Source organism: Salmo trutta, chromosome 34 (assembly GCF_901001165.1).
Source record: "Salmo trutta chromosome 34, fSalTru1.1, whole genome shotgun sequence".
NCBI classification, from domain to species: Eukaryota; Metazoa; Chordata; class Actinopteri; order Salmoniformes; family Salmonidae; genus Salmo; species Salmo trutta.
In genome coordinates this window covers 13,547,322-13,571,674 of record NC_042990.1, presented here as the reverse complement: position 1 = coordinate 13,571,674, position 24,353 = coordinate 13,547,322, and the positions used below count along the sequence as shown (strand labels likewise).

The following is a 24,353-nucleotide window of genomic DNA, read 5'->3' as shown; positions in this document are numbered from 1 at the left end:
ATTAGGAAATATCTAATTTATATAAGTATTAACACCCCCCCCCCCCCTGCGTTGGTTGTAACTTATTTTGTACACAATGTTTCTGCCACCGTATCTTAAGGCAAACAAGAGCTTCAGGACAGCAATCACACCTCGGATTAGATTTTTTTTAATTACTCAACAAAGCAGGACGCACAGGATGTACTTCAGACACCCAACAAGTCCAATATCCCTGTCATTGGCAGGAGAAAGAGACGCAGGTATGGAGGACACAGGGCGGGATGCATTGCCAGGATCCACCAACGGCGAGTCGGGAATCTGTCTTTACCATCAATATTACTTGCCAAAGTACAATAAATTAGACGAGATACGGTCACCAATATCCTACCAACGGGACATCAAAAAACGAATATCTTACGTGTCACCGAATCGTGGCTGAATGACAACATGGATAACATTCAACTGATGGGATATACGCTGCACCGGCTAGATAGAACCACACTCTGGTAAGAGGGGTGGTCTGTGTATATTTGTAAACACGAAATCTAAGGAAGTCTCTAGATTTTGCTCGCCTGAAGTAGAGTATCTCATGATAAGCTGTAGACCACATGTGTGGTTCCCACCATGAAGCATGGAGGTGGTGGTGAGATGGTGCTTTGCTGGTGACATGGTCTGTGATTTATTTAGAATTCAAGGCACACTTAACCAGCATGGCTACCACAGCATTCTGCAGCGAAACGCCATCCCAACTGGTTTGCGCTTAGTGGGACTATCATTTGTTTTTCAACAGGACAATGACCCAACACACCCCCAGGCTGTGTAAGGGCTATTTGACCAAGAAGGAGAGTGATGGAGTGCTGCATCAGATGACCTGGCCTCCACAATTACCCAACCTCAACCCAAATTGAAATGGTTTGGGATGAGTTGGACCGCAGAGAAGGAAAATCAGCCAACAAGTGCACAGCATATGTGGGAACTCCTTCAAGACTGTAGGAAAAGCATTCCTCATGAAGCTAGGGAGGGAATGCCAAGAGCGTGCAAAGCTGTCATCAAGGAAAAGGGTGGCTACTTTGTTGGCTACTACATGATTCCATGTGTGTTATTTCATATTTTTGATGTCTTCACGAATAAAGAAAACCCCTTAAAAACTAAAAACTTGACTGGTACTGTATGCCAGTTATTCCGCTTTACATGGTGTGTAGAGCCTAATGTGCTTAATTTTAATAAGTTATTTGGCCACTTTAGTTGTGATACAGACCTTATTAAAACACATAGGCCTATGGGCGAGGCTACGTGAGGTGTGTGACTATGATTCGAGAGAAAAAAAAGGCATTGTTTCTAATGCTTGGCATCATTCACAATTGATAATATATCATTCACAAGTGATAGGCAAATATTGTCACCCATCAGACTATTCCAGATTTAATCTTGTCTTTACACATAAATAAGTGTGTGTGAGAAATTTGTTTTGATTTAGAATGGACCATTATCATGCACCTGTTTCGATAGAGGTGCAGCGGGGGAAAAAACACGTAATCTATACACTTATATAGCGAATGGAGGACGCTTTTCCCGTGGTTCATTTTCATGCCAGCCAGGTAGGCTATACTCCTGTTGTAAATATAGCCAATGTGCTTAATATTAGGAAAGTTGAGAAATAAATATACTAGGCCTAGCTGATAGGATCCTCCTCTTATTAGCGGCCATCACTCTCACGCAATTGCAGAGCCTATAGAAATGTTGCGCAACATGAGCTCTCACGAAGCGTTTGATTACATTTTTGAATACATTTGCATTGACGTCAGAGTGATTTAGAGGGACAATAGAGTGTTGAGTACCAGGCAGTTAGAAAGATTGGTAGGCTACTGATGACCAGCATCAGAGCTTGGAGAAGCCTAATTACCTTGATTAAATGGTCATGTGGAATTTGACTGCCTTCATGACCGCCGGTGTGGTGGTAACATGGTCACCGCAACAGCCCTAGGATCATACAGATAATTGTGTGTGTGGAGTACAGAGATGAGGTAGTCGTTCAAAAATCATGCTTACACCACTTTGGCACAAGTCCATGCAACTTAAGCTAATTTTAACTCCTAAACATATCTAGACTTGCCATATTAAAAAGGGTTGAATACTTGACTCAAGACATCAGCTTTTTGTTTTTTTGTAAAGTTTGAAAAACACAATTCCACTATGGGGTATTGTGTGTAGGCAAGCGATAACAAATCTCAATTTAATCTATTTTACATTCAGGCTGTAATTATAATATGTGGAAAAAGTCAAGGGGTGTGAATACTTTCTCAATGCAATGTATTAGCTTTCCACAACCATAAGACCCACTAATAAATGTAATTATTTTATGAAAATACACTGAACAAAAATATAAATGCAAGAAGCAACAACTTCAAAGATTTTACTGAGTTACGTTCATAAGGAAATCCGTCAACCAAAATAAATTCATTACATCTTAATCTATGGACTTCACATAGCTGGGAAAACAGACGCATCTGATGGTCACAGGCACTTTTTTTAAGGTAGGGGTGTGGATCAGAAAACCAGACAGTATTTGGTGTGGCCATCATTTGCCTCACGCAGCGCTACATCTCGTTCGCATAGAGTAAATCATGCTTTTGATTGTGGCCTGTGGAATGTTGTCCCACTCCTCTTCAATGGCTGTGCGAAGTTGCTGGACATTGGCGGAAACTCCAACACATTGCTGTACATGTCGATCCAGAGCATCCCAAACATGCTCAATGAGTGACATGGCTGGTGAGTATGCAGGCCATGGAAGAACTGGGGCAATCCAAGAATTGTGTACAGATCCTTGCAACATGGGGCCGTGCATGATCAAGCTGAACCATGGCGGCAGATGAATGGCACGACAACGGTCCTCAGGATCTTGTCACGGCCACCTTTGGGGACTCTTCACAACGTTGACATAAGCAAACGTAACAGTTGAAACTGGTGAAGTGCACACTTCTAAAAAGGTGCCAATGGCCATCGAAGGTGAGTATTTGTTCACTGAAGTTGGTTACGACGCCAAACTGCAGTCAGGTCAAGACCCTTGTGAGGACGATGAGGGAGCAGATGAGCTTCCCTGAGACTGTTTCTGACAGTTGTGCAGAAAGTTTTCAGTTGTGCGAACCCCCAGTTTCATCAGTTGTCCCGGTGGCTGGTCTCAGACGATCCCTCAGGTGAAGAGGCCAGATGTGGAGATCCTGGGCTGGCATGGTTAGACGTGGTCTGCAGTTGTGAGGCCGCAGACCAGAGAAATGAACATTCAAATATCTGGAAACAGCTTTGGTGGACATTCCTGCAGTCAGCATGCCAATTACACGCTTCCTCAAAACTTGAGACATCTGTGGCATTGTGTTTTGTGGCAAAACTGGGATGTCTACAAATTTGTGCAAAAAAAAAGAGAAATAAGCTTGTGCTAATGGAACATTTCTGGGATCTTTTTTTTTCAGCTCATGAAACCTGGGACTTTACATGTTGCGTTTATACACACACACACACACACACACACCATATATACACACACAAAAATGTGGTCAAACCTTCAAATTAGTGGATTTGGCTATTTCAGCCAGACCAGTGCTGACAGGTGTATAAAAATCGAGCACACCACCGTGCAATCTCCATAGACAAACATTGGCAGTAGAATGGCCTTACTAAAGAGGTAAAGTAAAAACCCAATCTCGTCTGTGCAACAATACCGGTATATAGTAAAATATGGTATACCACCCTGCCTTAAATATAATGCCCATCATCCGATTTGGACCAAAGCCGATTGGACCAAAGCCACCCACGGGCACCCCCAAACCTTAGGGTAGACTACGGCAAGATCCAGTTGTTCAGGGTGAGGGTGAGTTATAACTTTACAGGCAATATCATGCCAGCATAAAACCCATATTAAGTGGAATGTAAAATGGTACTGAAAACTATAAGACCACATTCTGCATATAGCAAGGCCCCTGACAGTAGCCAGAGTGCCTTCAAAATGAAAGAGGGAGGTGGGCTTAAAGAAAAAAAAATCCACCGAAAACCACAAATTCCTATCATTTACAGTGTTAAATATTGTGAGAACAAGGCAGAATTAGCATTGGCAGCACCATTTTAATGTTGTCAACTGGGTGGGACTTCTGACTTCATTGGCTGAACCCTCCTGGTGACCCTGTTGGAGTCATGTCCAACCAGGTCATCAGGAGGGTTAGGCCAATTGTGTGTGTGGGTCGGGGTTCAGCCAAAATGTACTCAATGTCGTTGCCCCTGCTGTCACAGATTCTATAAATGGCACAGGTACAAAGATGATTCCTCATATCTCTATGTATGCACCCTGGACTGAAGAGGCAGACAAACAGGAGAAATGTGGTGGACCTTCTTAAATTATACATTTCTCAAGGTAGGAATATTGCAAAAATAATTCGAGAGAAGACAAACTCCTGAGTTATGACATTGGCCAGTATTGAAATCTGACATGTATGATAGACATTTTTGCGATGTAAAGTAGTAATTCCTATTAACTTCCAGTGTAGTGAGCGGCTTTATGGCAATGCTGTGTCATACCGGACTAATTTCTGCCTGCTTGAACGGCAACATCTCAGACGCACATGAAATCGCGAAATGACCGCTGGAATCTATAAAACATGGCTCAGAGACGCACAACATTTTTTTTTTTTTAAGTGAATCTTTCCCTTTAATTTATAAGCAGAGGCAAAAATAATCTTCAAATACTTTTCCTTTCACAGTACCATTCTAATTTAGAAGTTTACTTTGGTGCGTAAGTCTGAATTGGGGCTAGACAGAACTTTATCTTTAAATAAAAATACATTTTGTAAGCAGCTTTCCCAAATCAGTCAAAAGATAAATGGTGCAAAACAGAGCCACCAAAACAACAAAGGGATTAGGCGAATAAGCAAAGCAAACAGAAGCATAGCTTTTCTGTGTGAGAACTGCTTCATTAAGAATGCGAGTTGCATCCACAGCGACAATCGTTCATATGGTTATAATGTAAAAATGTGTGGGTCAAAACCATCAAAGTTCTGGCCTGGTATAATCCGAGACAGATTATAGGGTTATATGAAAACATCACTAGGACTCATTGTGGTAGGGGTAACCCCAGCTGCAAAGAAAGAGGAGAAGACAAGAAAGAGAAGACTCGTCTTTGTCCAAGCCAGGCTACAGATATGACATCGAGAGAGTGGGACATCGAGAGAAAGAGAAAGCGAGAGCAAGGCAAAAGACCGAGGCAAATCTCCAGCAAAAGCTTTGATCCCCTAGGCCCCTGTGGGGTTGCCATGACTACAGCAGATCTGACCAGCCCGGAGAATAGAGTGGCGAGGACCCTCATATCAATTAAGTTCTCATGTCAATTAACTTGTGCCATTCCTGGATTACTCATTAAACTAAAAGTCCGCAACAACTATGATAGTGCGTTTAAAAAAGGTTAAGTGTACAATACTGTTTACATATCTGGCTGTGTTGGCAAAATCACTACATATCCCATCGAGCCAAGCGGTAAGAGGCTCGATAACACAGTTCCAAGAACAGAAACTTCCAGCTAACCTTACAACAATGGATCTCAAAACCGAACTTGGATCCGTGTTAAGTAGCAATGACATCCTTCACCGCCGTTGTCTTACGACACGACAGATACCTCAAACCAGCCATGACTATTTAAATAAATTATTTAAGTTTCTCTCCAGCGAATTTCTTGGTTACATGATTTTATAACTAGCAACAGAGTTTTGAAGTGTAGGGTGCAGTATTTATGACCTTTAGCAATGAGGGCGGAAACTAGCATAGTTCAGTTAGCCAGCTAGTTCAGCCAGGGAAAACAAGCTTGGCACAGGATATAGCTGGGCGCACATGTCCACTAGGCTAATTAAGGACACAGGTTAGATTTTTTATGCCCTGATATCTGGAGCTGGCAACGAAAAGTCTGATTGAACAATTCAGAGACTGAAACAAAAACATTACATGACAGATATATAAGAAGAACGAATCGATATACAATCCCAAAATCAGCTGTAACTGTCAACAGTAAAACAAAGCTTCAAATTATGTTTAAGTGAACCTGAATAATCTAGAGGCGAAAGAACCGCACACCTATTTAGGCGAGGTGCTGGCTAGCGTAGTAGAACAGTTAAAAAAATAAAGGAGAGCCGCACACTCTAGGAGCTCAGATGCAATGCAAAATATTTGTCCAACGTTTCGACAGACAAGCCGTCTTCATCAGGGTATAAGTGAACCTGAATACAGAAAAGAAATGGCGAAGTCCCTTCCATACACAGCAGACTCCTCACCACTCTATTACGAGGTCTGACGAGGGGTTTAGGGTTTTAGTTGAGGTTGAGTGTGTTTATCTGCATGTCTAATTGCGTGTATTGGTGTGTGTGTGCATGCACACATGCTGCACGACTGTGTTTTTCCAAGAACAAGCCAATTAACTAGGCTGCAACAGCACACTGCCTCCCCCCCCCCCCCCCCCGCCGAGACTGCCTGGTGACACCAGTGTGCGAATGAAGCATACAAAGCCTCTTCAATAGACAGAAACCACTTGACACCGGCACTTCTGCCCACCACGCACCTTCATCTGCTTTCACATATTCCTCACTGACTCATGGTATGAGGATCTGAGGGAAAAGCCCCCATTTATGAACAATACTGTCAGACAAAAGGGTTGGACAACTTCAGACTACCAGCCAGGTTATAAAGCATCAGCATGTCCAGAGGCTGAAGCTGACTTCAAACAAGATGATTGTGCTGTGCAGGCTTTGGTTTCAAGAGCCGTGGAGAATCTCCTCCAATGACCGGAGGCTTGAGCGATATACCAGTTTTTCTTTTCAAAATACAGACGGTATGATTTTCAATACCGTAAAAAATATTTATATAGTGTGTGTAATAAATATATATGTAGACACCTTCAAATTAGTGGATTCAGCTATTTCAGCCACACCCGTTGCTGACAGTTATTTAAAATCCAGCACAGCCATGCAATCGCCATAGACAAACACTGGCAGTAGAATGGCCTTACTGAAGGGCTCATTGACTCAACGTGGCACCGTCAACTTTACAACAAATCTGTTCGTCAAATTTCTGCCCTGCTACAGCTGCCACGGTCAATTAAGTGCTGTAATTGGGAAGTGGAAACAGCTAGGAGCAACAACAGCTCAGCCACAAAGTGGTAGGCCACCCAAGCTCACAGAACCAGACCGCCGAGTGCCTAAAAATCGTCTGTCTTCAGTTGAAACAGACTACCGAGTTCCAAACTGCCTCTGGAGGCAACGTCAGCAGAACAACTGTTCGTCTGGAGCTTCATGAAACGGGTTTCCATGCACAAGCAGCCGCACACAAGCCTAAAATCACCATGTGCAATGCCAAGCGTCGGCTGGAGTGGTGTAAAGCTCACAGTCATTGGACTTTGGAGCAGTGAAAATGCACTCTCTGGCATGATAAATCACGCTTCACCATCAGGCAGTCCAAACAACGAATCTGGGTTTGGCGAATGCCAGGAAAACGCTACCTGCCCCAACGCATAGTGCCAACTGTAAAGTTTAGTGGAGGAGAAATAATGATCTGGGGCTGTTTTTCTTGGTTCGGGCTAGGCCCCTTAGTTCCACTGAAGGGAAATCTTAACGCTATAGCATACAATGACATTCTAGACAATTCTGTGCTTCCAATTTTGTGGCAACAGTTTGGGGAAGGCCCTTTCCTGTTTCAGCATGACAACACCCCCGTGTACAAAGCAAGGTCCATACAGAAATGGTTTGTCGAGATCAGTGTGGAAGAACTTGACTGGCCTGCACAGAGCCTTGACTTCAACCACATCGAACACCTTTGGGATGAATTGGAACCCCGACTGCGAGCCAGGCCTAATCGCCCAACGTCAGTGCACGACCTCACTAATGCTCTTGTGGCTGAATGGAAGCAAGTCCCCGCAGCAATGTTCCAACATCTAATGGAAAGCCTTCCCAGAAGAGTGGAGGCTGTTATAGCAGCAAAGGGAGGGGACCAACTCCATATTAATGCCCATGATTTTAGAATGAGATGTTCGACGAGCAGGTGTCCACAAACTTTTGGTCATGTAGCATATATAAAATGTGTCAAATAAATGATATCCAGCTCAGGGCTCCAGCTATGTATGTGGTTTGCTAACTTGCTAGTTATGAGGCTAGAAGTCAAGATCAAGCTTCTTGGTTACAGCAGAGACATTCACTTAATCCCCTCATGGATCAAGATCCCTGTTGCCTTTGTGCGTTTGTCCAATTCTTTGGTTTTGTGAAATAGCACCCCCTGTGTGCACATTCAGTAATACAGTATATCCTGGTATGGTACAGAAGCGGTATAACTATGAAAATCTGGATACCACCCAACACTAGACAGGATAGTTTGTGCGCCTCTGATGCACACTTCAACCAACTATCTAATTTTCCACCTGAGTGGGTAAGAGCAAGACAACCCTCCCTCTCCATCCCTCTGCCACAAAGACAACAGTCAGCCAATGACTTCATTCATATTCGCAGCAAAGCATGGCTTTCCGTTGGCATTAGATCTGTCACAGAACAATTGAAGTCACTTTGTTACACAAATGTAGCCATTTCATGGGTATTCTCCATCTACGAGCAGCAGTGACAATGGAATCAGGAGGTAGACTCAAGTTTGAGAGCGTGTAGACAATCCTAACCTACATCTTTAAGGTGTTATTGACCCAGTCAAATAAATAGATGTATATTTGTCAGATGTGCCGAATACAACAGGTCTAGATCTTAGTGAAATGTTCACTTACGAGCCCTTAACCAACAATACGTTTAAGAAAAATAAGTTAAGTAAAAAAATAGGAGTACAATTTTTTATTTAAATAATTAAAGAGCAGCAGTAAACATAACAGAAGTGAGGCTATATACAGGGGGTACCGGTACAGAACCAATGTGCTGGGGCACAGGTTACTCGGCCTAACTGCTTGAAAATGAACAGACTGCAGTAGCTAATGAGTGTTTCAGGTCTAATAAGGTCGGTCATATCAACAACTGAAAAGTTTCACCAAGCTGTATGAGTTTGGTTGGCCAACTTCGCTGGGCAAACACAGACAGACAACCAAGTCAAAGGTTATCAACTAGTGAATAGAGCTTATTTTTCCACTGCTGATATTATTCGACACCCACAAACATTGGATTCCAGAGTGAACGCTGAAACTGAATTTCAGAACATTAAAATAACAAAGTACAAGACAAATGGAAAACAATCCCCACATTCCACCCCCAAAACATTCCACAGCGCGAGTCAGCCAGAGGCAAGCACGTGTTTTCCAAAGTTCATCCCATAATTGTTGCTTTCTCTCGGTTTACAACACCCAGGGCGCAAAAGGCGTTCAGAATCGTGTGCAAAATACAAGCGTGTATTATCACAAATGTTGTTTTGTTCCGTTCCCATTTACAATGCAAATTCGACAAACATATGAAGGTTACCACGAGAGTAACGTTATGCTGGCTGTAACATAGGCTGTTTACAGTCAAAACACTCACTGAATACAAAGCTAAACTAGCAAAAATGTTAAGTCTAACAACGTTAAGTGGTTGTGCTGGTTGAAATGTACTAATTTAAAGTACATAGCTAGCTTATCTAACGTGCTTTAGTGCAAACAAATAGAAAAAAGCCTACTCGACACATCGGTCTTACCTACATCTCAAAGGGCAGAGAACAAGGTATCTTCACGGAAGGCGTTTATGCGTGTCTTCTCCCAGCGTTTTTCTGTCCAGCGCACCCTTGCGTTCAGGTAAACTGAATCGGATTGGTGTAGTAGTTTACGCCGCTCAGGTAGCAAGCTCTGCTCTCGCTTCCGAACGAAATAAGTCGTGCCCACAAAAGGAAACCGCTGACCGTAAACATTTGCTCTTGGAGCTCCCCGTGAAAAAACGCCTGTCTGCCTGGCCTGCCTCCTCCCATATAATTGTATGGCCCCGGCTCAGCAAAGTGAACACACCGTTGATCAACAGATTACCGTAGACTATCTCTGGTGATCAACAGGCGCCATCTATAGGAGGAAACCGGTAAGACTATAACCAAAGATTGTATTATCCTCTGCTGCTGATAACACAATATTATAGGCTATACAGACAAATCCACTATGTTGCTTGTGGTCACATCATTACATTTTCCCTTCATTACAATTAATGTTAACACATTTTTCTCAATGCCTTTGTCAACTTAAAGCCCATTCTGGCTTTTACTGGCATCATCCACTACTAACTTCAGCAGAGCGTTCTGGCAGACATATTACTTGACCCTCTGTTTGTTCCACATATCCAGGTTTTTGTAAATAACAATGCTGATTATAATACGTCTACTGTAATGTAATATATATATATGGCACGAGGGGGTGTGGTATATGGCCAATATACCACGGCTAAGAGCTGATCTTAGGCACAGCCCTTAGCCGTGGTATATTAGCCATATACCACAAACCCCCAAGGTGCCTTATTGCTATTATAAACTGGTTATCAACGTAATTAGAGCAGTAAAAATAAATGTTGTCATACCCGTGGTATATACAGTCTGATATACCACGGCTGTCAGCCAATCAGGTTCCAGGACTCCAACCAGCCAGTTTCTAATTAAGCTATAAGGCCCGAGGAGGTATATGGCCAATGCACCACGGCTGATGGCTGTTCTTACGCACAACGCAACCCTGGATACAGCCCGTAGCTGTGGTATATTGGCCATATAGTCTACCACAAACCCCCGAGGTGTCTTATAGCTATTATAAACTGGATACCAACGTAATTAGACCAGTAAATATTACTTTTTTTTGTCATACCCATTGTATATGGTCTGATATACCACAGCTTTCAGCCAATCAGCATTCAGGGCTCAAACCATCAGGTTTATCATTTGGAATAAGTAGGCCTAGCCAAATTAAATTGAACAAAATCAGAAACTAAGATGGCCACATGATATCCATAAAATTACAGAAAAACATTTCATATCCTAAGCTATTAAGTACACTGCTTTTGTAAAACATAATTTTGGCCTATTCAAGTAAAAACCATTGGGTAGGCTCTTCACACATACCTTGCAGTCAAAACCACTTCTCTGATGGTACCTGGATGACTGTAGCCTATAACATGAAAGTAAATTACCTGGAAAAAGTTACATTTTTTTATCCAATCATTTGTTTGATATATGCTGGATAAAAAAACTGAACTTACACAGCACAGGGTCCAATTAACCCACAACATCTGACTGCAACCCTGCACCTCAGAGCTCATTACATGTGCAGACATGTAGATCAACAATCCGTTTTACCTGGTCACTACTTGATCTTGTACCCTCCACAGAACGGTTTCTGGCAATTCTCTGGTGAAAATTCGAAAAAGCTCTTCCCTCAGCCTTCTTGTTGGGCCGGTTTACGGAAGGTCATTAAAGAAGGAACAAGAGAAACGCTTACTATAACAAACCATCATTTTTTTCATCGTGTCATTTAAACCAATTTGCCACCTCAGACGCTATCTTGGATAGACAGATGGGCGTTTCATGCCTATGCCAGCGGCAATTTCGAGGCAGTTTAACAACTGCTAAAACATATATCGCTGTGTCAACGCTGAGAACCCCCCCCCAAAAAAAACTAACTAATTTATCTTTCGTTTCTGTGTTTTTATAATTCCCCTTCAATTCGCAAGCGGCTGAATGTATCTCACAGGAGAAAGCATTCGAGCGAGCGAAACAGCGCCTCTCTGTCTTTGTAGGTGTAGGTTGTCAATCTGATGCTGTCTAGTCCAAACGAGTATGACGTTGTTGCCTCCCGTAGCGTTAAAGGCAAGGGAAGCCAATCAGCGTTGAGCTAAACTGAGCGAGCTCAACTGTGAATGGTCCAGGCGCACCAAAAAAAAAAGTGTGAAGGGAAGCCAGTGTGGATTTGGTGGCACTCCTATTGAGAGCATACCTCATTGACAGAAACAACTTCAATTGTTGCATCTTGTGGTGTTGTTGTCCTCCAGTGGCTAGCTAGCCAGCTAGCTAAAATTGTCCCTTTCCTAAATTAGCCGTGGATGGAGATAGACTTGTGGTTTTACTAAATTCGCCATACAGGACAATGATTATAACGGTGATTCTGATCCACCCATTAATTCATACATTGTTGTGCCCCTGGCCTGAGGGGATGGAAGTTCAATATGTAGCTAGATGTAGAAGGCTAATGTTAACTAGCTAACATTGCCCATGAATGAAAGTTAGGCTAGCGAGCAAGCATTTTAGCCAGGTAGCCTAAGACAACAAAAAATAAAAGCATGTACTGTATGACAGAGTTATAGACTGTTTTGTCAGCACGAAAGAGAGGATGGCATTGGTGTTTCTCTACAAGTAGGGCGAGTCATCACGTTTTTCTACTTGCACGACGTGCACAGAAATCAGAAACATGGACAGCCACATCATATTTAGCTTACATTGATTGGACTAAATTGTTTTTGGTATATTTTAGTTGTGACTGTATTAGACTAAGCAGAGGTGATTTGATGATTTGAAATGTTGAAGTTAAAATGGTGCTGGAATAGTAGAGGCAGCCCCTGTTTTCTTTGCGACTTGCAGTAACTCTTTGTGGATCTAAATCAGTAGTTGTTTAGTGGTCCGAAAATGACGGAAACATTAACTTGCTTGACCATGCTGTAGGTCATGTAACTGTCTGTTACTGTACATTTAATATGCTTTATGGACTTCATTGGTCAGAGGCTGCTATCCAATTTTGTGATAAAACAAAGGTGTGATTTAATTTTTTCTGCCACTGTCATCTTATTGTCTCTGCCTTTAGGCCTATATATCAGGGCCGCAAGGCATATGAATTAACAGGTTATGGAGCAAACAACACAATTACCACATAATGGCTTTAATATCTTTTTTTGGGGGGGGGCTTGGCATCCAAAGCGATTTTACCCACACACTGCTACTGCGAATGTCCAATATAAAACAAATTTTACCTTGGTAGTTGACCATACCAAAATGAATTTAACAATGTACCCTACAGCTTTACTTCCCATATCTCAATAGGTAGGTCATGACCACAGCGAGGAAAGGAGCTGGTAAGATGGATAATAATAGAAAATAGCCTAAGATTTTAGTCTTAGCAGCTACCTTGGAACAGCCCTTTGCGCGAATGGCAATGTTTCAAGCCTCTGCAGGACTTAGCAGTTTCCAAATATACAAAATGATAGGTGAGTGTATTGACAGCATCTACATATATTGGTCTATAGCCTACATCTTATCTGACAGGGTAAATAAACGGTGCATGTTGCCATAACACATTATTCACTAGGTCTGCAAACTCAAGCAATTATTACAATCTAAAAGTAAATACCATGTTATTGTAGCTAAGTAGGCTGTTCATTTATACGTTTATCATTTATATTTGATAGGCTAAGTCATGGCAGTGTCTTCCGACTCTCTGCAACTCGAGAGTCAAGGCAAATGGTGGCCTAACCTGCGTGCATAGCATAAATGTTTACCAAAAGAGGGCGTTCGAACGCAATTGTTTGTGGACATTGCGGGTCTTTATTGCATTAAATTGTCCCATATAACTTAGTTGGTAGAGCATGGCGCTTGCAACCGTTTAGAAACTACAGCAATTTCTGTACATAGTCCCCCCATTTTATGGGCGAAAAAGTGTTGGGACAAATGTGTATTAAAGTTGTAAAAAGTTAAGTATTTGGTCCCATATTCATAACACGCAATGACTACATCAAGCCTGTGACACTACACATTTGTTGAATGCATTTGCTGTTTGTTTTGGTTGTGTTTCAGATTATTTTGTTCCCAATAAAAATAAATGGAAAATAATGTATTGTCATTTTGGAGTCACTTTTATTATAAATAAGAAAATAATATGTTTCTAAAAACTTGTATATTAATGGGGATGCTACCATGATTATGGATCATACTGAACAAATATTGGATAATGATGAGTGAGAAAGTTACCAATGCACAAATGTCATACCTCCAAGACATGATAACATCTCACCATTACGATAACAGGGGTCCCAGAGCATTTCGTATTATTTTGTACGTAAATCCGTAAATCCGAGAACTCGATTAAGTATATGTTATGTTTGATATGGTTACTTAAGACAGATGGTTGCTTAACGCAAAAACGAAAGTAACGTGAACGTCTAGTAGCCCAAAGGTTGTGAATTCGAATCTCATCATGGACAACTTTAGCATTTGAGCTAGTTAGCTTTTCAGCCATTTACAACTTTTTAGCTACTTTGCAAGTCCTTAGTATGTTAGCTAACCCTTCTCCTATGATATTTGTGCATATGTAACTTTCTCACTCATCGTTCTTCACGATTTGTAGTCACAAGCTCGATGTAGTCATCGTGTGCTATGAATATGGGGCAAATACTTAACGTTTTACTGTTTTAATACAAATACAAGTGAATTTGTCCCAATACTTTTTATGTACAAAAAGTGCTGTAATTTCTAAATGGTTCACCCAATATGGATGAACTTTTGAAGTATAGAGCCAAAAGAAAATAAAAAATACTTTACTGTCCCAAATAAGGAGGGCATTGTATCTACAAGTTCACTCCCAATCATTGTAAGTCCATATGTTTTTATTTTAATCAAATTACTAACAACAAGAAGCATCTCTGTGAATGTTATGGGAACATATTGGAGTTCACAGTTCAGCATCAGATTCAGTCAAACACTGCATCAAAGACTTCATGCAAAATATTACCCCTTGAAAGCCTCTAACTCATAATTATGTTAGAAATGCTGATATTTTTAACCAAGACGGAAAAGTGGGGTTTTATGCACGAATGCAGCATCAACGCATTTAGCTCAATCAACATGCCGCCTTTGCCTTTACCACGAAGACAAAATGCGCCCTTTATTCAGACCTATAATCTCACATGTTTTAGCCTAAAACATTTTATTTTCATTTCATCAAACCCCTTTTGTCGATTTCCGGGAATATGTTTAGACTGTCTTGTTCAGCAATGTCAGCAGTATCTCAGAGTTTCCATGAGCTTAGTGGTCTAGAAACCCCAATGGCAAACCGGTAGTTTGTGTAGGCGCCGCCTCAAGCTATTTTTCCTCGCTCAGTTGCAACATCGCTTGCGCCCTTTGAAGTTAGATCAAGGTGAGCAACGTTAGAATAAATGGCAGGAGTTTACGAACATAAATTTATATCAATCTGTATGGTCTTAGTTTTTAGGAATAGTCCTAAAAATGTTTGTTCCCCCCCACTTGAATATGAACTAGCCTATTTAGTGTTCAAATTAAACATTACAATTGTTGTTTTGTTATATACTACCAAATAAAAGCATTATGTAACAATGAACCATCTGTATTTGAATGTAGGCCTTTCTAATGTTTCTCTTAACCACTTGTTCTACTTTCCCTTCTGGAATTAAAACAGCCTGTAATGAAAGTTTATACCAACATGTAAATTGACTTTGGCTTGGAATCCATCATTAGTAGAATCCAGCGCCATAAATTGAGATAAGGCACACATCACATGCCAGAATCACAACAGACGTTATGAATTATACCATGTTCAGATAATTAGGCAATGTTAACAATTATAATAATATCTCTATAGACATACGGGCCTAACGTTTTTAGTGATGTATTGTTTAATTGGCTAACGATGATTACCGGTAAGATAAACAATTATTATAATAATGATAAAATAGCTAACGTAGCTTAATAATAATATTGAATTAAGCCAATTTCAAATAGAATTGTGAAAAGTTAATTGGCCTACTACTTTACAGAGAACCAGGCCAATAGCCTAATAGGCTATATTCTTACAGAGTGAGTTACATTCTTCTTACATTCTTTTTTTGTTCAAAATTACGTATTTTATTACTTTTTGTACAAACTGGGGTTATAGATCACGGACGTGAATTGATTAAAACAAATAATCCTTGATGTCATCATGTTTATTCATTCATCCCAATATAGCCTGGCTGTAATTGTCAAAAATAGCCAGTTCTTTAGTGAGTCAATTCTTACATTTATCTTCGTTGCATTCAGTCGGTGCAATCTTCTCAACTTTGCATTTATTCTAAGTTTTTTGTTGTAGAGGCCTTTGCTGGAATATGACCTATCTTTCCTTGCTCACAGTTTGAGTTATAACGCAGGACACTTTATATGTTCATTTCCGGTGAGATGTTGTCGGTCTCGCTTTCTGAGACGTAGCAGGGCTATGTGCGAGACACCTTCATCTCGTCAAGGTGACTGAACGGATGATGAGAGAGGATGCCCTTCAAATTCCGTGAATCTAAAATGCCATGGCCCCTGATATTTCTGCTGTGCTGGAGCTATGTTTTGAAAGGCAAGTATGACTCTCTATTCTGCCCACTTTGTCAATGTGTCGAGAATAAATGTAGGAAAGGTACATTTATTGAGGAAAACGAATAATGATAGTAAGGTAGTTTAGCCTATGTCTCATCATCACTATGCATACATTCATTTATTGCAATAAATAAGCCCTTAACCACAGTATTCTAGTAAGTTATTACTTTTTAATAAACGTGTGAGAATAAATGTTGAACATGTCAATGAATCTGTATCCTGGCTGTAATGTGGGATAGTTCATTTTATAATCTAGTAATTTCAAGATAATTCACATCTTAGGTTAGACAAAGCAGGCCTATAAAAGTTTCGAAATCTTTTTATAAGTGGACAGAGAGTAAGCCTTTTTTTCTCTGTTTGGCATCCACGCTTGGTATATTCCTGTTCAGAAAAACAAAGTTATGAAAATGCACCAAACATGCTAACAGGAATTAGTTGAAATATATGTTATATTTTTGTTATTCCTATTTCTGTTTTTAGCTACACACACATCCATTATCACCCAGACGCCAGGGAGCCTGATGGTGAAGGCTGGTGATACAGTGACCTTGAAATGCTATTTGGTTGAGCTTATCACCTACTGCTACCTTGTGATTTGGATGAAAGTAGACCCCAGGACTGGAACACTGATTAAGATTGATAACTTAAAGATTGATAACAACTCCGAGGAGGGAAAAGGGAAACAGGACAAACTATGTTCTGCTACAATCACCAAAGCAACAGTGAGCGACTCGGGAATGTACTATTGTTCAGCTGTTCAATCCGATATGATCCACACGGGCAATGGTTCTAGAGTTGTTGTGACAGGTAAATTGAATGTCTGGTATTTTCATTCACAAAGTTGACTGATAAAAACAATACACAGATGTGTTAAAAAATGAAAATATACACATACAAAAATACATCTTGTGCTCGAAAAATCTAAATAGCCAATTGTAAATATAGCATATCATTTCTGTAACCTTTTGAACATATTGAATGAGGTTGCCTGTATGGTCTAAAATGAAGAATCGTGCATTCAGAGTGTAGGCTATGTTGAACAACCTGTAGATCATTTCAACAAGTCATTTAAATGTTTACAATTCTGACAATCTTTTCCCCAGAGAGAGAGAGAACACAGAACATCACTGAATCCCCTGCCATCAAACTCCTCTCTCCGTCGGACGGTGACGGGTCTGTTGTGTTGACAACTCTACACTACACAGCGGAGTCCTTCATCCCTCTGCTGTGTTTGGTGTTGAACGTGGTCCCATCTCAGGTCCACGTGTTCTGGCTCATAGACGGGAGAGAGGACAGCGGACTAACTTTGTCCACCTGGACAGACAACAATGATTCAGCCACAGAGTTCACTATGAACCAGATTCTAGTCCAGGCAGAGGAGTGGAACAGAGGGGTGCAGTGTACGTGTGTGGTGGAGTTTGAGGGAAATTCTATCAACAAAACCCTGATAAAGTGCAATGGTAATTGCATCAGTGTATCTCAAGTACTCACTTTTTATGTTCATTTCAACAGTCTCCTCTGCAAAAAGCCATCCATCATCCTTAATCAGAAGCATTTCTAATCAAAAGTAGCCTATTCACTTTTCTTACAAAGATATGAGAAAATGTGAGGATGGTTAGGATGAGCATATTATACTATAGGACAGGCTCAATTATAGTTTCACATAAATGACAATAAACGTACACTGGAAAACGCGTGTTTTATATTACATCATAATGTGTGAGAGTGTGTCCCCACCCTAATCATTTATATTTCAATAATAGCATACTTGTACTTAATTATATATTTTTCCAATGTGACAGAGTTTGTGATGATTTTCCTTTTCCGATTTAAACGTTGTTCTCTTATCAACTTCTCATTTACTATGTACATTGTGTATTCTTTCTTACATGTATTTATGACCTACACCACAGATTCCACTGGCATGTGCACAATGGTGCTGTATTGGGCATCTGCAGCTGCTCTCCTCACCATTATAGTGGCTGTCACTGTCGCCGTGTGTCTGTACCGTGGTGAGTTACAACTAATCAATAATTGGTCAAAACTGTATGAAACAAATACCAAATTACCTTGTGGGAGACAATGTACTGTATGTCAATGTCCTCAGCAGAGGCATTATAACCATTGAAACCGAGGAGGTACAGTGGGGGGAAAAAAGTATTTGATCCCCTGCTGATTTTGTAAGTTTGCCCACTGACAAAGAAAGGATCAGTCTATCATTTTAATGGTAGGTTTATTTGAACAGTGAGAGACAGAATAACAACATAAAAATCCAGAAAAACCCATGTCAGAAATGTTATAAATTGATTTGCATTTTAATGAGGGAAATAAGTATTTGACCCCCTCTCAATGAGACAGATTTCTGTCTCCCATGTGTATTTTATACAGGTAACGAGCTGAGATTAGGAGCACACTCTTAAAGGGAATGCTCCTAACCGCAGCTTGTTACCTGTAAAAAAGACACCTGTCCACAGAAGCGATCAATCAATCAGATTCCAAACTCTCCACCATGGCCAAGACCAAAGAGCTCTCCAAGGATGTCAGGGACAAGATTGTAGACCTACACAAGGCTGGAATGGGCTACAAGACCATCGCCAAGCAGCTTGGTGAGAAGGTGACAACATTTGGTGCGATTATTCGCAAATGGAAGAAACACAAAATAACTGTCAATATCCCTCAGCCTGGGGCTCCATGCAAGATCTCACCTCGTGGAGTTGCAATGATCATGAGAACGGTGAGGAATCAGCCCAGAACTACACGGGAGGATCTTGTCAATGATCTCAAGGCAGCTGGGACCATAGTCACCAAGAAAACAATTGGTAACACACTACGCCGTGAAGGACTGAAATCCTGCAGCGCCCGCAAGGTCCCCCTGCTCAAGAATACATATACATGCCCGTCTGAAGTTTGCCAATGAACATCTGAATGACTCAGAGGACAACTGGTGAAAGTGTTGTGGTCAGATGAGACCAAAATGGAGCTCTTTGACATCAACTCAACTTTGGAGGAGGAGGAATGCTGCCTATGACCCCAAGAACACCATCTCCACCGTCAAACATGGAGGTGGAAACATTATGCTTTGGGGGTGTTTTTCTGCTAAGGGGACAGGACAATTTCACCACATCAAAGGGATGATGGACCGGGCCATGTACCGTCAAATCTTGGGTGAGAACCTCCTTCCCTCAGCCAGGGCATTGAAAATGGGTTGTGGATGGGTATTCCAGCATGACAATGACCCAAAACACACGGCCAAGGCAACAAAGGAGTGGCTCAAGAAGAAGAACATTAAGGTCCTGGAGTGGCCTAGCCAGTCTCCAGACCTTAATCCCATAGAAAATCTGTGGAGGGAGCTGAAGGTTCGAGTTGCCAAACGTCAGCTTCGAAACCTTAATGACTTGGAGAAGATCTGCTGTTGAGGAGTGGGACAAAATCCCTCCTGAGATGTGTGCAAACCTGGTGGCCAACTACACGAAACATCTGACCTCTGATTGCCAACAAGGGTTTTGCCACCAAGTACTATGTCATGTTTTGCAGAGGGGTCAAATACTTATTTCCCTCATTAAAATGCAAATCATTTTATAACATTTTTGACATGCGTTTTTCTGGATTTTTTTGTTGTTGTTATTCTGTCTCTCACTGTTCAAATAAACCTACTATTAAAATTATAGTCTGATAATTTCTTTGTCAGTGGGCAAACGTACAAAATCAGCAGGGGATCAAATACTTTTTTCCCCCACTGTACATGCCTCATCCATTTAATAAATTTGTAGGATACAAATGTACAAGATGTAGCTTATTTTGTAACTTATCAGTGCCCCCTCAAAAACATTAGGGGTATGACGTGATGCCTATGGTAATGACTAGGTGTGTAAGTAGGCCAGTTCAGTCGTCAAACTAAGATATAGATAAAGGGTCTGTTTTTACTACCTATGGAATAGGTGACCAATGTGGGGGTGACGATTATTTTCCATGATGTCCTTTTCTGAGCAAATGGAATGCAAAAGGATATCTACTGTATATTTTCTCTTGCACAGGAAAGTTAAGAAAGGTTATTCTTGTCTTTCTTCCTTAAGCTTTCTGTGATAGTTATAGAGATCGTTATGTCAAGTGTCTGCGGCATATTGACAGTTCTGCTTTTGCAGTTTTGATTTGACTACAGCTGAACTGCAGCTGTAATACACCTACGCCCTCCTGACTGCCAATTATTTCAACATTGATAAAGAAGAACTCAGTCTTAAAATCAGAGAAACTGAGCCAAAGTCACAAATGACGTAGTTACTGTATCTTAATTCACTCTACAACAATGTCAGAAATAGGAATGTTGGAAATAGGCAATTATAGTAGTTCTTCCTTAGTTGTACAGTTTACTCCCTCTGCTTTTGAGATCCGATCACAGAGCGAATATGAACAAATGGCAAAGAACATTATCATTGATTCATAATGTATCCATCAACCTGGATTTGAAATGTGGCATTTTTATTGCTTTTTCCTATAGGACATCCTGTGGTTACTGATGTGGATACAAGGTTTGTGTCTGACCGTTAATCTAACATTTAATTTGAGAAGTCAGTGAACGCTGGAGTGCTAATGTGAAATACTCTGTTTCAATTTCAGACAAAGAGGCACAGGCCCTGAGAGCAGGCAGCATCAATCTGGTAAAATGTTATAATTTTTCTAATTTAATTACAACAGCCAATGATTTTAGAAGGATTTTAAGATAGCTTTTATCAGCTTGGTGGTATATAGTGAGCAAAAATATTTTTGCATTTTCATTATCTTTTTAACTATTCAGTTGAAATAGATTGAATAAATGAGCTTACATTTTTTTTGTTCCCCAAATTTCTGCTGTGAATGAGGAGTTGGGACATTTTTTAGGGGACTCTGTTTTACATTTGAGTGTGAGAGATGAGATCAAAATATTTCATAGAGAAGTAAATGGGGTGCCATTGGCGCACTTTGAGACACCGTTAGTTCTCACAGCATCTCTTGACTGAGTTTGCAGGGTTGGTTGATTGAAGGATTCCAAAACATTTTGAAGTACACTAGTTTATCGGGGATGTCATGGCTGTATTGGTGTTTGTCATGATCTGACTTGTAACGTTTGCAGGGAGACTTGGAGAAGCAAGAAAGGCAGTTAGATCATCCATCTCGGTAAGTAGCTATTGTATTTGGTTCAGAATTTTTGGTGAAGGTGCCAAATGTTTTTTTATATTGCATACTTTTATAATCCATTGCCGTGCTATCAGATTTTCTCAGGTAGAACTTTTAAATCACCATTTCGGCCCAATTTAACTCTTGGGGTTGGTTTCCAATCCTGGATATCGACTAAGCCAATAGTCTTTGACTTAAAAACATTTTCTATGGAGATTGTTTTTCAGTCCAGAAGTAGGCTTAATATGTGTCTGGGGAACTGGCCCATAGTGTATCCAAATTGAAAAAACACTGTAAGGCCAGGCACCACAGGCTAAAATTACATTTTTGCATATACAATTTAGAGAATTTTTGGTATTTTGGTCCATTATTTTCAAAAAGTAAAAATGTCAAAAAGTTGATAAATGTATATTTTTATTAATTTATCATACTACCGCATTTTTAAATAGACATATACATACATAATTGCAAAGCTCACTACATTGAATCACACATCATTTCAAAGCCCATTTCACAGAGAATATTGCAAACTGGACAAGAGGGTGATTGGGTCTAAATTGGTAGTCTAAATTTCAGTGACCTTGTCTTTAAATGCCATTTCCCAAAAGTCAGACTCTTCCTACCCGCCAATTCATTTTTCTCATCCTCAGAAGCATCTGCATTCACCAAATTGTGCCTGTTATCCTTAGAAGTATTCTCCGGATTGTTAATATGTTGTCAAATGTTAATTCTAGATGACATTTTCTTCTGAAAAATCTACCAAAAATGCTTTTTATGTCACTTTCTTTAGTATTTCACAAATAGAAATATGTAAGAAAGTATTTATCTACAATCGGACGTGTGTAAGTCCGGTCCTGGATTGTCCTAACAAAATGAAACCAAAATATTTAGGCTGACTTTATCCAGTGTCCAGAAAAATGTATTTGCGTGATATGCAAATATGAGCATATTTAATGAGTTACCACTTAGTTTGCATATTTGTATACAATATTTCAGAAAAGTTGTAAAACAGAAACGCTTATTTGTGTCCACATTCAACTGGTAAAAGTTTATTGTGATATGATTAAGGGGGGATACCCTATTCGGGTGTGGTGCCTGGCCGTAGTGTTATGATCCGAACATACTGCTCTGAAAATTTCTCATGTCTCATACTGGCGTATTACTTGGTAAGTGTAGTGTAATTACAGTACTTATTGGCAATATACCTGTTTGTGGTTTGTGTAAATAAAGAGTGGCATTTTTATATGGATTATATTTGTAAACAAACTCTAATGAATTGAGGCTAAACCTACTCTCACCCTTAGAATGATTGTTTTAGATTATTACTCAGTTATCTTCATTGTGAATGTATTGATTGAGATTGACTGACTATCCTTTCTATGGTGTGAATAGTCACATATGAGACCCTGGTTTACATTTGCAGTATTGCTGCCCCAATTCAGTCCACATGAAGTATTAAAGCATTTTTGAATTTAAAGCAACAGCTATACCTATTTCTGATTCCTTGAGAAACAATGCTCCTATAATGAACTCCCTGGTGTTGATCGTTCCACAGGAAGTCCAGTATGCGACTTTGGACCACATCCAGCTTGGGAGACGCCCAAATACAATTATCCAATAATATTCTGAAGAAGAAATTGCGTAAGAGTTTTCAGATTATTATGTATATATTTGTGTATAAAGCAAGAGCAAGTGTCCGCAATTGCAAAGTGCCCAGAGCCAATAGCGCGGCACAGAGCTCTTTCTTTTATGTTGTAATTCAACTCTGGAATAGCCTCCCAATAGTCATTAAACTGTCCCAGTCCTAAAATGTTTTCAACGGTCAGGTTAGAGCCCTTCCATTGGAAAACGTGTACAAGCCTACACAGGAAAAGTACTGAAATAGTCTTGAGTTTTATATTGATGATGTATGTTTTGTGGTGTAGGCTAGTTGGCTGCTTATAGGCCCATGTGTTTTCCTGTGTATTTTTTATTTTTGTTTTACCTTTATTTAACTAGGTCAGTTAAGAACAAATTGTTATTTTCAATGACGGCCTAGGAACAGTGGGTTAACTGCCTTGTTCAGGGGCAGAACAACAGATTTGTATCTTGTCCTGGTTTTGTCCTACACTGAGGACCACATTGGAAATAAATGGTCTTAGCTATCCTGTGTCACTCTCAGGGATTATTTGTAAATGAATGACTTGGTTTTTTCTTTGTTTTCATTTTATTACCTCTTCAATTACCTCTTATCTTATTTCCAATTTTCCTGGATCTGTTGGTGCCAACACTGCCTATGTTTTTTTGAACACATGTTTAAAAACTTTGCTTGAATGCTAAAAAAATACATTCAAATTCTCAATCTGAAAGGCACTTTGACGAACTCTGTACAGCTCGTTTCTCTGACCAAAATGAGAAGGCTCACTGTTTTTGTGAGTTGTTTGATCCTGCACAGACTTCAGATTGTGTAACATATGAGAAAGTGTGACAGGTGCAGGACTGTAGCCTTTAGAACAGAAGCTGACCACCATACCACAATAGCTTAAACTTTAGCTGCCTAACGCTCTCCTGCACACACACACTCAGTCTGTCTCTCGCTCTCTCTGCGAGGTGTGGTATTCTCAGTATGATATGCCTATGGGCAGACACAGCTTTGGTCAAATCTGTTCCTTGCTTATAACAAACCACTAGCAAATTCTATTTGCAGGCTTTTTTTCACCCAATAGCACATTATGAGAGATGAACCTTTTTACTTTCGTTATATGCTATCAGCTATCACTTAACCTAACCTCAGCAGCTTTTACGATATCAATGAAACTCAGACAATAGATGGAATGTACTGTTATTATTGTAACAGTTCATTTTCCACAACAACATTATTTTAAAGGGCTGGAAAA

General features: G+C 40.3%; 2 protein-coding genes across 6 annotated transcripts in view; one reads left to right on the top strand and one right to left on the bottom strand.

Annotated features, from left to right (window-relative positions):
• The window catches only part of sema4ab (sema domain, immunoglobulin domain (Ig), transmembrane domain (TM) and short cytoplasmic domain, (semaphorin) 4Ab), a 52,088-nt gene extending 40,494 nt beyond the window's left edge, over positions 1-11,594 (bottom strand). The window contains exon 1 of one of the 4 annotated variants that reach the window (XM_029731931.1): positions 11,284-11,594. The gene's annotated coding sequence lies outside the window, so the exon portion shown is untranslated. Of the gene's footprint in view, positions 1-9,657; positions 9,896-11,283 lie in introns of those variants that run through there. The other 3 variants (XM_029731928.1, XM_029731929.1, XM_029731932.1) reach the window with 3 other exon arrangements.
• On the top strand, positions 9,940-23,656 carry LOC115173641 (uncharacterized). 2 transcript variants are annotated; one of them, XM_029731933.1, is made up of 9 exons: positions 9,940-10,028; positions 16,096-16,306; positions 16,807-17,133; positions 17,430-17,786; positions 18,240-18,338; positions 20,822-20,852; positions 20,941-20,981; positions 21,434-21,477; positions 23,033-23,652. In XM_029731933.1, exons 2-9 carry the CDS (start codon positions 16,231-16,233, stop codon positions 23,096-23,098), a joined length of 1,041 nt encoding a protein of 346 aa, XP_029587793.1. In that variant the 5' UTR covers positions 9,940-10,028; positions 16,096-16,230; the 3' UTR covers positions 23,099-23,652. The 2 variants fall into 2 exon arrangements, with proteins under 2 accessions (XP_029587793.1, XP_029587794.1); XM_029731934.1 differs by lacking the exon at positions 9,940-10,028 and having other exon boundaries at positions 16,084-16,306; positions 17,430-17,726; positions 23,033-23,656.
• The last annotated feature ends 697 nt before the right edge of the window (positions 23,657-24,353 follow it).